This window comes from Monomorium pharaonis, chromosome 8, assembly GCF_013373865.1.
Source record: "Monomorium pharaonis isolate MP-MQ-018 chromosome 8, ASM1337386v2, whole genome shotgun sequence".
Taxonomy (NCBI): domain Eukaryota; kingdom Metazoa; phylum Arthropoda; class Insecta; order Hymenoptera; family Formicidae; genus Monomorium; species Monomorium pharaonis.
Window position 1 is genome coordinate 2371369 of NC_050474.1, and position 16042 is coordinate 2387410.

Consider the following 16042-nt stretch of genomic DNA (forward strand, 5'->3'; position numbering starts at 1 on the left):
TGAATTTATTTTGTTGGATAGTAATATCTAATTAATTAAAGAAGGAAAATTTTAAGCACGAAAACACAAAATGGCTCGTTAAAATTACTAATGATTGCCATTTACTAATTATACGACAAAATTCGATAAAACACCATATCCAATTACGTAATACTAAAATCACATATATAGGAGGCATCTATAGTCAATTTATAATTAGCCCTCAAACAATATTGTTTCATTTAAATTACTTTAACTTTCCGATAAAATTTGAAAGCAAAATTGATTTAATTAGTTTATTCGAGGAGATATTTTCCATAATTTTAGTAACCTCTGCAGTTAATTCATTTAGAATTTAAAGATTTTATGTTATTCATTGAAAGCCTGTATTTCGCATACATTTGTTATATAATCGCTTACAATAGATATTAATTTTTGCCGTAATAGTCAAATTACATATGTCTAGTTTACGACAGAAAACGCATTCTCCAAATAATTGTTCCCTTATCATTATATCTTTGTTACGGTAGTTTGTAATCAGATTTCCTTAGAGCTATGAACTCGTAACGACTTTACGAGCACGATTGTGGCATTTTACAGATTCTCGCATTGGAAACGTGATTGCTCTTGTAACTTTCTTAATCAAACTATTTGTAACTAATCGCGGAAGTTGCGATCAAGTTGCAATCGTAAAGCGGTAACGTCCGACGAGCGAGACGTGTCGATCCATTTCCCTTTTAAGCACCAAGTAACATTAGCATCTCGCGCCTATTGCATGAGTACGATTTACGTGTCCGTAATAGATATAAAACAGCAGCTTCTTCTCGAGCAAGTAGGAGGTAGAGTTGCTGGAAGCCGAATTATAATCGGAAATCATATTTTCCCTGCTAAGCTGGATCCGGGCATCTATGTAGCGACCGCCCTTGTGCATGTTGGCCGCGCGTCAAGTAAGTTTCCACTGTCACACACGCTTAACCAATGACACGAGCTCTTTTATTGTTTCGAACACCAATAAAAACCTGAGATATTACTTCGAGGCTTTCCACGATCATTTTCACGATGTGTCTGTTCTCCCCTCGTTTCCACCTACGATGAAAAAGGATTCGCGACATGATTGCAACGAAACTGTTCTCTCTCACTTATCGATTTACTATCTATAAACCTCGCACAATTTCTTTATCACCGCGCCGAATATAGGCACGTCGACAGACCGTCAACTGAGAATTTTTCCAAGTAGAGCGTGCGATGAATATTCAAAATCTATCATGCAAACAATAATTTGTAAATCTTTTATAAAATGTGTTTTAAAATGCAAACACCAGCAGAATTTTCTATTCTTTAAACGTACTTGTATTTGCACATAAAATTTTCTACGTAAAATTCTGTACACCTACTTCGTAAAACCTGCGTATATATATATCTAACTTCAAATATATATGTTATATAACCGTAGAAGTAGACTCTATACGCTCCATGTCTCACAACACGATGTGATGTAGCGGCTTGTACAGACCCTTTTCCCCAATACGAAGAAACCGAGAAGTAATGTCTCAGAACCGTCTGATTTTCTAATGCACTCTACGTCGCGTTAACCACGTTTGCGTCTCCCCGAATCGCCTGGTTCCAACTACTAACCATGCCTGTTGCAGACCGACAGCCTATACAACTACAAAGAACACTACCAGCAGCAGCATCAGCAGGAGATGCAGCAGTACAGCTACCCCTTACCGAGCAACAGTTCGAACCAACTAACACTGCCACTAACGCGCAGCCTCTACCATTCCTCGATAATTAGTCCTATGCAGACCTCCCTCGTTCACACTAACAACAGCCGGCCGTCCACCCTGATGCACCACGAGGCCGCCACTACTGGCAATCACTTACCGCCTGCGTCGGTGCATCGGGACGAGGAGCAGCAGCAGCAGCAGCAACAGCCGAATTATGGCAATCACGACGCGAGACAATCATTAACGCGTCGGCACGCGACGAATCGGCGAAACGAGCGTAATCGGAAGTACCGGAAACACGAGCGAACGGCGAGCGATCGAAGCAAGTCAAAGCAGAGGGATCGACAGAGAGACGCTCCTTCACGGCGCAGCAATGCTTCCTTTGTCGACACACCCGACCGCGAGATGAGCTTTCGCCAAATCCCGGATCTGGGCGTGCCCGAGACGACGTACAAGATCTCGTATCCGCATTACTATGAGGAGGACGACATCGCGGAGTGCTCCACCGACTATCACAAAGCAAACTCGGCAATGACGCGTCAGCAGCAGCAGCAACAACAGCTACCATGGGAGCACCAATCGAACCGCTGCACCGGCAATAACACGCCTCAATTCGCAGCGGACGCGGGCGACGCGAAAAATCGCAGCAAAACGTCAAAGACGAGGCTCGGCGACACCCGCAGCATACCGTCCGCGCCCACGATAATGCAGTACGCCGAGTTTCACTTCCGGGATGTCGGTCAGGAGATCGATGTCTAAAGGTTAGTGATCCCAAATCCCGCTGGCGCATAACAGCACGGATGTGTCTTCGGAGAACGCGGACGATCTCATTTTTCCCGAGGAATGCCGTAGCAATTTGTTTGAAGTTCCTCCAAGACCTGGTAAGTTGCTACGCTACTACGTCTTAAAGGTAACGCACCCGCGCGTGTGCCGAACGCAGATTTCTTTATGGTGCTCTCTACGTACTCAAAGGTAGGGTGACGAACTGAATATATTTCCTTCTCATTTTCCTTTCCATTCTGTTTACTCTAGCATCTCTTACTGTTCTGATATCTTGATTTTTTCACCTTGGTCTTTAGCTGCCCTATTGCTTTAGCATCAATTGATTTGCATTGGTTTGATTTTCAAGTACAGTTTTAAATATTTTCCTTCTATCCATATAAATTAATATTAATTTGTCGACGCACGGCATATCAACTCTGTGCTTCGATAAATTCATAGAAGATAATTTGATACGTATTCCGAACAAAACTGCGCATTCCACATGCCGTAATTTTATATTAGCATAATGTAATTTGTAATTAATCACATAACATCACTATTGAACGCTTTCTGAAAATATACATTTTTTGATAGGCATAGCGTACGTGGTTCGAGGTATTGCGAAGTAGAAACGTCGACACGTTCACATATACACAAAAATTTTTTTATGATATACTTTTGAATCCAATACTATTCCCGTTATTTGTTATTTGATAAATTGCACATTTTTAAATCAATATAATGCTATAAAACTTCACACATAAAACGATAGTATTGAGCGATATAAAGCATTTCTGCAAACAGATAGATCGATTACCCGACCATCGATCGATGACATACAGCAATATTGTTTGTATGTGTTTTCAATATTTAATTTAATCAAAAAACCTATCCAATACATAAAAAATACGCTTTGCGCATCTTTTCAAATTTCATCGAATAAAAAAACACCTTCCCTGATACGGAAGATTAAAATCGCGCATCAGTTCGAGAGCATCCCTTTTGTAGAGGGACTTTATAAGAGATGGACAATGGAGCTGCACATGTGCAATCATGCATGTTCTATATTATATTGATTTGACTTTTTTATATGGGGCAAAATTACCTAATTTATATTTGATAAATGTAACTCAAGTCTCAACACAAAGTCTATAACAGGATATCCCGAAAGATTCGAGCAATAATATCAAGAGAATTGGTACTTTCTGTCAAGTTGGAAACTATCGAATTTCAAGACCTTCTAGATACAGATACACGATATACACACTGCGACTGTGGTTTGCTTCGTTTTATTTTACTGTGTTGTTACAGGCTCTGTGTCGAAAACTTTTACAGATAATGTCGAATCATAGAAACTTTTTTACACGTCGCAATTTTACTTATTTATATTTAAATAAAAAGTCGCAAAAAAAGTGTTGTATTTAGAATCGCGAAAAAACAGCGTCATACTCTTACATTATGTGAAATCTAAAGAAGTAGATAGGACATGGAACGATATCGACAAAAACGATTTAAACTGAATGTTTCATCTCGCGGTAACTTCATCCTGTCATAAAAATTGTATGTATTCAATTTCTTCGTACAAACTATCAATTTCGTATCGTTTTCGATCGTATTAAAAAAGAATTTAATTGTCGTAACAATTTCTTTATATAGCCTGCATGTGCCTCTCTGTATTTCTCCCTTTCTCTCGCACAAATATATTTTGCCTGCAAGGCAGCTGAAGTGCGCAATGAGAGCTGCGAGGAAGGATCCATGCATGCGTACCATACCAATTGTATATCTCAATGTTTGTTCGTAGGAGGGTCAGCTGACAAAGAGCGATACATACATTTACTAGGACAATTTGGCATCCGACAAGCCCTGTAGGTACATTGTACGGAGTCTATCACGTTGCTTACACACATAACGTAATTCGAGATACTACAAATACAAAGTGTCTATTTATGCGAGAGATGCCGAACTCCTATAGCTTGTAAAGTTTACAACGATCTCAGTATCTTCGAATTAACATACTATTTATATACTGTTCTCTTGCAAATTATTTTTAATTCCTGCTTATGTGTAGCTTCTGCGTTACCGAAATTACTTCAATCCGTCTGTTAGAAGCGTGTACAATACTTAATTGTCCGGCACGCCTATAAACCGATTTGCTTGATAGAAAAAAAAAGTAGTTAGGACATCTGCTACACAATTTTTAAGTGTCGACATTACGATTTATTACGTCGCATGATATCGCACCACTCTACGTTCCTCACATAGTCTTTCGTATCCATGTATTGCAGACATAAATTTTACCCAATTGCAGATTATCATGATCTGCATAATCGTCGCTCTTGCGACGAACCACAATAAGAGCTTCGAACCAATTAGGTAGTATCGAATATAATAGTTCGAATAATCCTCTCAATTCCGAACCATGCATACCAGTTTGAGATATATATATACATGTATATATATATACGAAGCGACTAGCATGCAGCATGATAACACTTATCATGGTTACACTTAAACTTAACAATTGATGAGCTGAGAATAAGAGGATTATCTATCAAATGGTTTTTGGTAATGAATAACCCGTTCGTAATTCTCTCTCAGCCCTTCAATAAGATCACTGCTTAACTCGTGTACTCGCCCTAGAGGCGCGTCGTTGTCTAATTGACTGGCATCGATCACGAACGAGAAAGCTTAATACCCGAAATGGTACCGTCATTTGTCGATCGCTTACACAGCAGGTCTGTTATGAACTTCACGAACAGTCTGTCATAAAGCTCTTACGTGCGCAATCATCCGCGCGCAGCACGATTAGAACCCAAACTATACGAAAGTTTAAGGGATATTTTAACTCTTTATTTTTTCAATATAAAATCTTTCTGTAGAATTATTTAGGAAAGAAAAATCTACTTTACACTAATATAAAAATGAACTACCCATTTAAATGTTGTAATAAGCACAACGACTAAGTTGATGCAACGGCGAAAATTTATTTCAAATAAAATCCATTTAATTCTGAAGCAATTTTTCTATAAAACTAAGGAATCGGAAATATATATAAAAAGCATTTGAAAATCCAGGATGTCCTTTAGACATTCGTATTGTTTGAAAAAAATGGGCCATTTTTGTTCCGTGATATTCGTCACGATTTTCTGTTTATGCAGCCCTTCAAGCCAGAATTCTCCGATCTCGATTATGCGGACGTGGACTACAAGTCGTATGGGCCGATTAACTATAAAGCCGCCAGTATCGCGCTCCTTCAAAAGCAGAAGCAACAACACCAGCAACAACAACAACAAGAAGCTCTGCAGCAGCAGCAGCGACTTTTTGAAAGAAGGCCGCAGATGTACGGTACTTCGGACGACAACGAGGAACTGCTTTAACCCTTTCCCATTAAAACTTCACTTTTCATTTAATAGATCCTACTTCTCGGGAAGATAATGCGATGATAAGTTCATTTAGTGTACGTGATATCGAGACACACGTTGCTATACTAAATATGTAAAATTACAGTTCTCTGTGAAATAAGTTTAACAAGTTAAAGTGATCACGACTCTGCGCCGCATGATGCGACGTTTTTTATTTGTTTTTTTTTTTGTACGGGCATAATTGGCGCACAAAAAATTTTTCTCGCTGAAAACCAATTATATTTGTATTTAAAAATTTAAAAGTTTTAGATGAAACGCTTGTCCGATGTCATCCAAATGCCAAGATCTTGTCGGAAAAATTGCGTGAAGAAATAACGCTCATATTTTATTTGCATTCATCATAATTCAAAATTCAATTTTTGTCAGTTGCAAAATATGCGGCTCCATTACGTGTCTTTGCATAATTGAGGAAGACTTGATGGAATTTGTTCGGCATGCAAAAAGCTATAAATCTTTCGCATTACAGATAGTCAGGATGCACAATCACATATCTGCGAATATTTTTATGCAATGTTCAGTTACTCCAAGGGTACGTCCAGAACTGTACAGATAAATGTACACTTAATATATTCTCTTTATGTGTAATACAATTATTTATATGTTATTACGTTACTTCTAATATTCCGTATCATCTCATATGCCATATCTATATTATAAATTAAAGACTTTCTCAGATGGGATTAGAATTTTGGTTACACATACGAACTTTTAAGGGAAAGGTAAATTCTCCTCGTTCTCATTCTCTCGATCACACCGACGACGTACGAACTTGGTAGAACATGTAACAAAATTTAAAAAAATTTTCGATATCTGTAAATTTATAAATATCTTTATACGAGATTGATACAATGTACATTTATACAAGCTATCGGCATGTGTTCTGGGATCAATATATCGAAATAACGCACGAACCCGTGGCGATAGGAAAAAATCTTGTTGAATATTAAATTAAAAATAAAAAAGAAAAACATATCGCAGCCAAATATAATTCCCATCTATCTGTTCCATATTACTGTTACGTTATTGATAAGCGACGCTAGAATATAATTCTGTTGACGCATATTATTCTATCTTTCTGTATGCGTTTGTAAATTTGTAAGTTACAAGGATGATAAGTAGTTATTTGTACAGATCGAATTTAAACCAAATATTGTTGCTTAATCGCGGGCAAAGTTGAATGATTATATCATCGAGAATCTTCTTGTAAATAATGTATCTTTATATTAATTAATATTATCGATTTTTATCAGTTTTATCAGATTTTTATCAGTCATGAATAATTGGTTACGATAACATGTTTCACCGAATATTGGTTAAAAATACCAATTCTACTTTTTGTATTCGACTACTTTACGCGAAAAAACACATACATTAGTTACATGACGTTATAATAAAATTTTCTAACTCGATCGCGCCTACAATTAATGATTTATATTTTTTCACTATGACGTAAATTTTGCAGGATTAAATAAAACAAGATTTCCGCCTTTCTATGGTGATACGTCTTATCGTATCTTTTTATTCATCAACGTTCCTCCACGGTCCATTGCAAATCGTTTTTCTTTTACCACACTCGTAATCCGATCAATTCAATCACGTCGCTTTATGTCCAGACCACGATTCGTTCCATTCATCGATATACATACCAGGTGCCATAGATTCCTCTAAGAATCTTAATACTTTCTTTCGTGAATTCTTTCTGTGAATTCCCTGATCAATTTAAAGTTGATTTTATCGCGATGGAAGTTCAATTGAACACTAGCCTTTTTTATATCTTTTTAATATTGAATATTAAGTCTTTGCAAAGTTTCACTAAATTTCTATTGAAATACAATTCGATTAAAATTAAGCGATTTAATAAAATTTTGAAATCCATATTTTTAGTAAGATTTATAACTGCATTAGAAAAAAATAGATATTTGCAGAATTTTTGTTGTAAAACAATCGATTTCAGATTTATCAAAGAATCTATGAGCTAAAGCTTGAGTGATAAATCTCGGCATTTCTATATATCATACGTTTTTACAGGGTGTAGTCATTTACGACCGAATAACTGCAACCTTTTCGAACGACATAGATGTAAAATATAATCCTTCCTTTTTTAAAAACAGCTACAAAAATGTGTTCACATTCTATGCCAGATTTCTCTCTGGAAAAGAGATAGATAAAGAAGTTGCACTTTTACACTTTTATTGCTCTTGAAAATATTATGCATTAATAATATAAAATTTAATCCTGAAGTATGAAATATTTTGCAGCCATGTGAGGAGAACAGGCGAAACATGTCATCGTCAGAGAACTATACTTTTCAAAGTTGGATAAAAATTAAATAAATAAAATGACGAGAGAGACATGAAAATATCTCTTTCACATCGATATCATGTAATAAATTCATTCAGCATTCAAACACAGATGTACTTACAAAAAGCTATATTATTATCATCGTGAGTATACATATACAAGTAACATGCCATTGAAACGCACAGTTTGTGAAAAATGAAATCTGATTTAACTTAACCGATATTAATAGAATACTGCCAGCATCGGTCTGCCAATCTTGTAAAAGGTTTTACTCTTGTAATTACAGTATCAATTTGAATCTCTTCATTAGGTATATTGCACAGCTCAATTTAGTGGTTAACGTAATTATTTTAATTACTCAATATTTAAAATAATTTATTATAATGTGGCCTAAATATTAATTTAATAAAGCAATACCTCCTATGGTTTCCTCTGAAACCATAAAGCCCGACAGGCATTCCTAATTTAAAATGTATAAAATATAGCTTTTTTCATCTCTTTTTCTTTGTATATATACATATATGTATGTAAAAAATAAAATTGAAAATTTTTGAAACTAATTTAAGCGAAACATCCGACCGACGACGATAGATATATACCTGTTCAAAACTAGCCACCTAATGTATGCATAAACCTGTATCTGTGTAAAAACTTACGCTCTAGGAGTGTAAAGTGATTTTTCACCAATTTTTATATTTAAAACATCGCCCTGTGAACTGTTGCTCGGTGAATTGAATAGTTTGTAACGAACTATATACATACTTTAATACTAATTATAGTATCGCGAATCGCGATCTCAAGCATTCACGAATTCTAAAACATTAAATCGGGGTTTCTCAAACGTATGTGGACCGCGACCCGTTTTTTTAAATAAACATCTGCAATCTTTTTATAATTCCTTTTTAGGGATTATGAAAAAGCAAGAAGGAAGGGATACATTAATTATTTATTTATTCCATTTTATTCCTATTTTTTTAATTTTTTATTAAATATAGAAATATTAATATGTCTATTTCTTAAAATATGAAGATTTGAAGAATGCGCTTATTTTTTATTGATCATATTTTTGACGTCATATTAAAGCGAATTATTTTCATATACAGAGAGTTTAATAATTGTTTAGCTTATTCCAAAATTTTGATTTCTACCATAGTTAAAAAATATCACAGTTAAAAAATCTGTCGCGACCTACAAAAATCGGTTCATGATCCACAATGGCAATTCGGATCGTGACCCGTACTTTGGCAATCCCTGCACTAAACTATAATAAGAGTCGAATAACCCTTAGAATATGTGTATAGATTTAATGGAACATTTATATAAAACTCCAAACGATCATGTCCTTAAATTATACAGTAATAGCGATTGATCATCATTTGTAATATATTCACGCAGACTTTCATCGAAAATAGATAATCGGAAATTGTGTGCAAAACGAAAAGTATAGGTAACAATAAAATTCTTCGAATAAAATGTACTAAGCATACGTGAAATACTCAGTTATACACGGAACAAGCACGAATCACATATTTTTACAATGAAAATGCACATTTCTATTACGACGTTTCTTTCAGACTCCAAATGTTTCTTTGATACACATCGTTTTACTAAAATAATAACAATGTATTTAAGAAACTTGAATGGAATGAAGAGGAATTACATTAGAGACGTTTAATTTTGTAATACTCTAGATTTATGTAAAACTAAGAGGATTACATTTTGCGTCGCCTTTATTGTTAACGTGTAACGTCCAATAAAGTTCTGTTATATACAAAGCATTATATTCACTTCTCATCATCCGTGGTAAACTAACAAAGTCAGAAATATACGAGAGAAAATATTACATAAGAAAAACATTTCATATTTTTTTATAAGTTATAAAAATCAAATTAGGATATAAATGTTTTCATAGCCAAACTATTAAAGATGCGTTATGATAAACGTGTTATCAGTGTTATCATTCTATCTCTTTTATATTTAATGAATAATAAAGATAAAATAATACCAATAGACGTTGCATAGTACTAGATGGCATGTTTCCTGATGCGCCTTAAAATAATTTAATATGAATATTACATTTCCTAAAGTTTTAAAATTGATATTATTTTCCATTTCATTTAAAACAAATCTTGTGTAAATCAAATTTATAAAATTGTTCCTTTCTTAACAATTCTGTAATTTTGAAGTGTTTATTCCAATGATATATAAGTCTCGTATCATGTAAAAGACAAAAGAGATATCGCGGGAAGCGCGTGTAGATTTTATCTTTATCCATTAAACCGACTGTGAGCGACGCTCGCAGTTTCATATCCGAATCAGCGTGCTGAAAGGATGTACCGCGTATCGAGTTTTCCAGTGTCGCAAAATTCTAACGCGTGGAAATTCTCACGCCGAAATGGGAAACGTATCGCGTGTTACTTGTACATCTTTTCTCACTGGAACCCGCGAGGCGACGTCGCCGATATCGCAATACCGAAATCCCCCGATGTACAATGCATAAAGTTCAATTTAGTAGCTTACCTCGTATGCGAAGTAAGATATATTCTCTTGTTTCTTCTAGAACGACATGTTTTTCCACGAAAAGTGAGCATTGCAATATTCTCGTAATTCTTTCTCTTTCCCTTCCCTTTTTCACGATAGCAAATTTTCAAGTGAGATATGTTATATGTTACAATTAAACGTGGAATAAGCTATACTTTATGACATGATCATACGTATTTTCTAGGTCTGATACCAATTAACTCTCTGTGGAGCTATTTGCTATGTTTGCTAGCTACATTGATGTGATATCCATATATAATCTCATGTGCTAAAGGGTGAATTACAGGTACTTTATGCAAATAATATTATATGTATATTTTGCACAGTGTATTTTAACATAACGTGACATATATATGTATAATTTATGTTATACGTTATTAAATTGGATATTAATAATCAACAATAATTATTATATAATATCTAAGTTAAATTTTATATAATTAACGATTACAAAAAATATTGGTTAAAGACACATAATTCAAAAAAAAATCTTGCATAATAAAGAGTTTATAAGAAAATGACATTTGTGAAGATAAGAAATATATTTATATATATAACGAGATAAGGAATAATCAATAATTGTATTTGTATATTTTTTGAAATTGCTAAAAAAACACGATATTACAATCTCAACAAACCTCTTGTATTTCCTGAAACTATCAATTTTCAATTCAATATGCAAATTATTGGTCCAATAACACCGAAGAAATTTTACACTTTAAAATTTTGATAATAGATTCGATAATTGATTGTGCATCTATTCTCTTTTCTGTTCTTTTCTCTCTTTTTAGTTAATATATCAAATTGAAGCTCAATAAAATTATGCGAATATGCGGATCTTATCTCAGTCTGATATTCACTCATTAGAAAATATCACTATCATGTGAATTAAATGTTTATCTCGTTTGCATAATCCTAGATCCAACAGATCTTTGCGTGATATACGTTGAACTTTTGTCGTTCCCAATATTTTCAATTGTTTAAACAGAAATAAAATGACACATTTTATGTCGCAATATAAACTGTAATGTCATATATAAATTATGACATTACCAGAATAGATTGAATAATGCGTCCTTGTTATAAAGTTATGCTAAAATACAGCATCCGAATCCGATAAAGATTGTGATAAAATTAAGTACAGATTGTTTGACTTCTTATATCTTCAAACTAAGAGTGTCATTCTATTTGTCCATGTACAGATAAGGTAAACTTGCAGCGATATTAAACGACTAATCTTGCAATGGAAAGGTTTCCCTGACGCGCAGTTACAACTTGTTTCAATTTCAATTAACGTCGACTCTTTTACCGTCGCGTCATTTTGAAATTAATTCTCGCAAAATATAAAAAATTTTTTAACATAAAATATAAAATCGCTATTCAAGATTTGATAAGAAAATTTTTAGAATCATAAGATTACACAGTTTGATGTACCTCGAGAAAGGTGTAGGATTGAAATTTTTTGACTTAAATAGATATATGTCAAAGATATATTTCCGAAACTCATTTGCAAAGCAGTAAAAATGACGAAAATGGAAGACAAAAGTCTGAGCGAGGTACTTGCGGTAAAAGATCGAACAAAAATAACGAAATCGAGTGAACCGGCGGATGTCGGACCGTTAAAATTGAAGGTATATAAAAAGAGATGGCTAATACTGATCGTCTATATGGTTTATGCTGGAGCAAACTCTTCTCAATGGATAGAATACTCGATTATAACTAATATAGTTATTAGGTATCACACCTTCGTCAAGATACGAACGATTTTGAACACTAAAGTTAGTGCCTCTAAAAGTCAGTGCCCTTTTTCGTATTATCGTTTAGGTATTATGGAGTGTCTTCGTTAATGGTTGACTGGACTTCGATGTCATTCATGGCGTTTTACTCGGCGTTTATATTCCCAGCGTCGTACGTGACAGACAAGTACGGTCTACGATGGGCCACCATCATAGGCGCAGGTTTAAACTGCCTGGGTGCCTGGATAAAAACTTTTTCCGTTCAACCCGACAGATTTTACATCACTTTTATCGGTCATTCGGTGGTCGCGCTCGCGCAGGTTAGTATACATAATCTTAATTGCATCTGTTAATCTCTATAAAAACTCTTGGTACAACTTCTTTTCTTACTCATTTCTTTTTTTATTGCTTTTTTATTATTATGTCGTCGTGTTCACTTAGAGAATAGTAATTACTTCACTTTGCATTAGACTGTGGTTCTGCCGTTACCAGGACGCTTGGCCGCGCAATGGTTTCCTTCTACCCAACACTCAAGGGCCACGTCTTTGGGTATTTTCGGCAATCAATTGGGAGTGTCGTTGGGTTTCCTCTTAGTGCCTATAATAGTGAAAAATCATGACAGCCTTGATGACATCGGCAAAGACTTGACGCGCTTATGTTGGATCGTTGCAATCCTCGGCACGATTGTATTCGGTCTGGTGCTTTTATGTAAGTTCGTGATCTGTTACAAATAATAGTTTGCCAATATAAATATCTAATTCTCATCTACTGTGATCTAATCTGTGAAACTAATCTGAAAAGTATTTTTCTGGCTTTTAATCTCCCATACGTAATAAATCATTCTGTAATTTAATAAAATACTAATCAAAATTAAATTTTATATTGTATATCTTAATATAAAATTTATATCTTTATTTAACTACGGAATTAACTTCGGCAAATGAAACCTGGATGTCTCTTTTAAACGATCACTATTGATGCCCGTTAAGTCAAAATAATCCCTTATAGATATTAAATAAAGAAAGTTGTTCTTCAATATATCTATCAAATTTTTCAACGTAGCTGAATTTTCCAATACAGCCGATAATCTCCACTTTAATCTCGGTCTTTTTATCCGGGCTTTTATTTTTATTTATCTCAACTGGCCGCAAGCGAATAAACCGTTAATTAATTAAAGATCGCTCGCGCTCCTAGAAAGATTATCGCGTTTTAATCTTCTCAATGCGCTGCTTTTGCATCAGTATTTCAGGACGAACCGAAACTGCCGCCGAGCGAGACGCGGGCGCTGCAAAAAATGAATCAAACGAAGAAAAGGGAAGAGTTCATGGCGCCGATTAAAAGGCTCTGCAAAAATAAAAGCTACATCATACTCTGTAATTCCTATGGTTTGAACGTCGGCGTGCTGAATGCCGTGTCTACATTACTCAATCAGATATTCCTCGCACACTTTGAGGTGAGCGAATCACGATGCACCGCGGCAGATCAAACGAGAAAGGAAAGAAACTGGCGAGCAAATATTTATGAATTTACAACATTTGAAGATATTTTCACGTATTTTGTACATATATCGAATGTCAAAATCATACATCGTGCATGTGTGTTTTAGAACGGGGAGGAAGATGCAGGCAGAATTGGCTTGGCTATAATTCTGACCGGTATGGCCGGTTCCGTTAGCTTCGGTGTCATCCTTGATAAGACGCATAAGTTCAAGTGAGAAAGATGTGTGCAATTGTCTTCAGAAGTATTCTAAACCATGTGCTACAACATTGGCTAATAATTTGTATATTTTCAGAGAAACTGCCGTGACTGTGTATTTCCTTACATTTTGTGGTCAAATATTATTCGCCGTGTCCATTTACTTTGGCATAAAATGGATGGTATATGCATCGGCGATCTTCTTAGGGTAATTAATTTTCAAGTGTATTTATGCATATACTAAAAAACTATAATAATTTTTAAAGTGTAATATAAAACATGTAAATAACAAAAGTTTATCTTTCAAAAATTTAGTAAAATGTAGTTATTGCATTCGCTATTTTACGTTAATTAGCATTTAAGATACTGTTGTCAATGCTCATCAAATTTACACGAAACGATTGTATATTTTTTACTATAGACTCCTATTTATTTTACTCATATACTTTCTCTATAATAGTTTTTTAGAGGACACTACTACATTTTTAATATTATTCATTACAGATTCTTCATGTCGGGATATATAGCAATGGGATATGACTTGTGCACTGAATACACATACCCAGAATCAGAGAATATACCCGCGGGATTTATCAATATAGCAACCTGCATGTACGGAATTATTCTCACCATAATATTTGGATTATTACTGAATGCGTATGGCGACATTCCGGTACACGTCGGCTTATGCTTGACTTTGCTGTTCGGTTTCATCTTGACCGTCATAACAAAAGATGAGCAAAGACGACAAGATGCGAAGAAGAAGGCTCAGTATGAAGGAATCGGGAAAATGGAGAAGAACGTCGACGGTGTTCCAGAAACTGATCAACTGACTCATAGCGTTAATTAATAAACACAAATAATATCAAGTCTTTCGATACCAATAAGTTTTCGAACAGACATGATTTTTTTCATATTCTCTAATTTTTACCAATGTTAGTTTTATTATATCTCCTAGGGAGGTCATGTATTATAATAATGAAGCTAAAAAAAAATTATATCGCAGATGAAAATTACGCGTCGCTTTCTACACGACCGTAGGACCGTAAGTGTATTAAAATTAAATCCTTTTTTTTACGAAAGAAACTCTTGCCAACAAGTAATATAGCATACTTTGATATTGCCCCTACCATAAAATGGAATGAGATTACTCCGACAAGATTAACTCTACAGTATAGTAGCAAAAAGGATTTAACATTGCATAGTACTCCTTTAAAAAGGAAGCAATGAGAATCATGTGCAACATTGAAACTAAAACCTGATTATTTTTCTTTTTAGAAATTATAAATGATTACCAATTTATTTCACTGTGATTATTTCTACTTAATTCTATTTAACATTTTAGTATAATTTCGTATACGTATTGAGTGTACAATTAATTCAAAATGACAAACATCTGTATAATATAAAATTATTAAAATCGGTTTTACATTTCACACGATAAGTTTTATTTAATTTTTTATATATTTAAAAACAACATAACTCATAATGAAAAATGAGAAATGCGGATATAAATCAACAAACGGTAGAATAGGTGTATTCCAATAAAATTTTAAAATACATTTTTATACAATTTAAATATGAATAAAATCATATTTAAATTTAAGTAAATAAACGGTCAAAATACAGCATAAAGTTCTCATATTTCACGTAACGTTAAAACGTATCACAAAAGCCTCTAAACTTATCGGTTGATCGCAAAAGAATAAATTTTACATTTATTACCTAATGATAAACACACTATTTCTCCGCTGCAATATATAATTGCGATACAATATTTTCTGTCAAAATTTTCTCTCTTCTTTTCTTGACCCTGTTTCTCCCCCCCCCCCCCCTCTCTCTCTCTCTCTCTCTCTCTCTCTCTCTCTCTCTCTCTCTC

General features: G+C 34.3%; 2 protein-coding genes across 10 annotated transcripts in view; both read left to right on the forward strand.

Moving 5' to 3' along the window:
* The window catches only part of LOC105834190 (hemicentin-1), a 147722-nt gene extending 141959 nt beyond the window's left edge, over positions 1–5763 (forward strand). For 5 of the 8 annotated variants that reach the window (XM_012676485.3, XM_036291192.1, XM_012676483.3 and 2 more), the window contains 2 exons: positions 1629–2467; positions 5627–5763. In XM_012676485.3, the coding sequence (XP_012531939.2) occupies positions 1629–2465 (837 nt within the window). In that variant the 3' untranslated portion in view covers positions 2466–2467; positions 5627–5763. Of the gene's footprint in view, positions 1–782; positions 960–1628; positions 2468–4269; positions 4334–5626 lie in introns of those variants that run through there. The other 3 variants (XR_001138867.3, XM_036291194.1, XM_036291195.1) reach the window with 3 other exon arrangements.
* A 5276-nt stretch (positions 5764–11039) lies between these two features.
* On the forward strand, positions 11040–15599 carry LOC105834191 (feline leukemia virus subgroup C receptor-related protein 2). 2 transcript variants are annotated; one of them, XR_001138868.3, is made up of 8 exons: positions 11040–12467; positions 12557–12788; positions 12939–13176; positions 13710–13921; positions 14075–14178; positions 14261–14371; positions 14668–15098; positions 15170–15599. XR_001138868.3 is itself a non-coding variant. In XM_012676488.3 (7 exons), the coding sequence occupies exons 1-7, from the start codon at positions 12256–12258 to the stop codon at positions 15011–15013; spliced, it is 1455 nt and encodes a 484-aa protein (XP_012531942.1). In that variant the 5' UTR covers positions 11040–12255; the 3' UTR covers positions 15014–15599. The 2 variants fall into 2 exon arrangements, 1 of the variants encoding a protein (XP_012531942.1); XM_012676488.3 differs by having other exon boundaries at positions 14668–15599.
* Positions 15600–16042: the final 443 nt, after the last annotated feature.

What these genes read in the sequence shown, in the direction of transcription:
- LOC105834191 (XM_012676488.3), top strand. Translation starts at nt 12,256, where the DNA reads ATGACGAAAATGGAAGACAAAAGTCTGAGCGAGGTACTTGCGGTAAAA. An exon ending in CGGTGGTCGCGCTCGCGCAG is followed by an intron (nt 12,789 to 12,938) that starts GTTAGTATACAT and finishes ACTTTGCATTAG; the next exon opens with ACTGTGGTTCTGCCGTTACC. An exon ending in ATTCGGTCTGGTGCTTTTAT is followed by an intron (nt 13,177 to 13,709) that starts GTAAGTTCGTGA and finishes CTTTTGCATCAG; the next exon opens with TATTTCAGGACGAACCGAAA.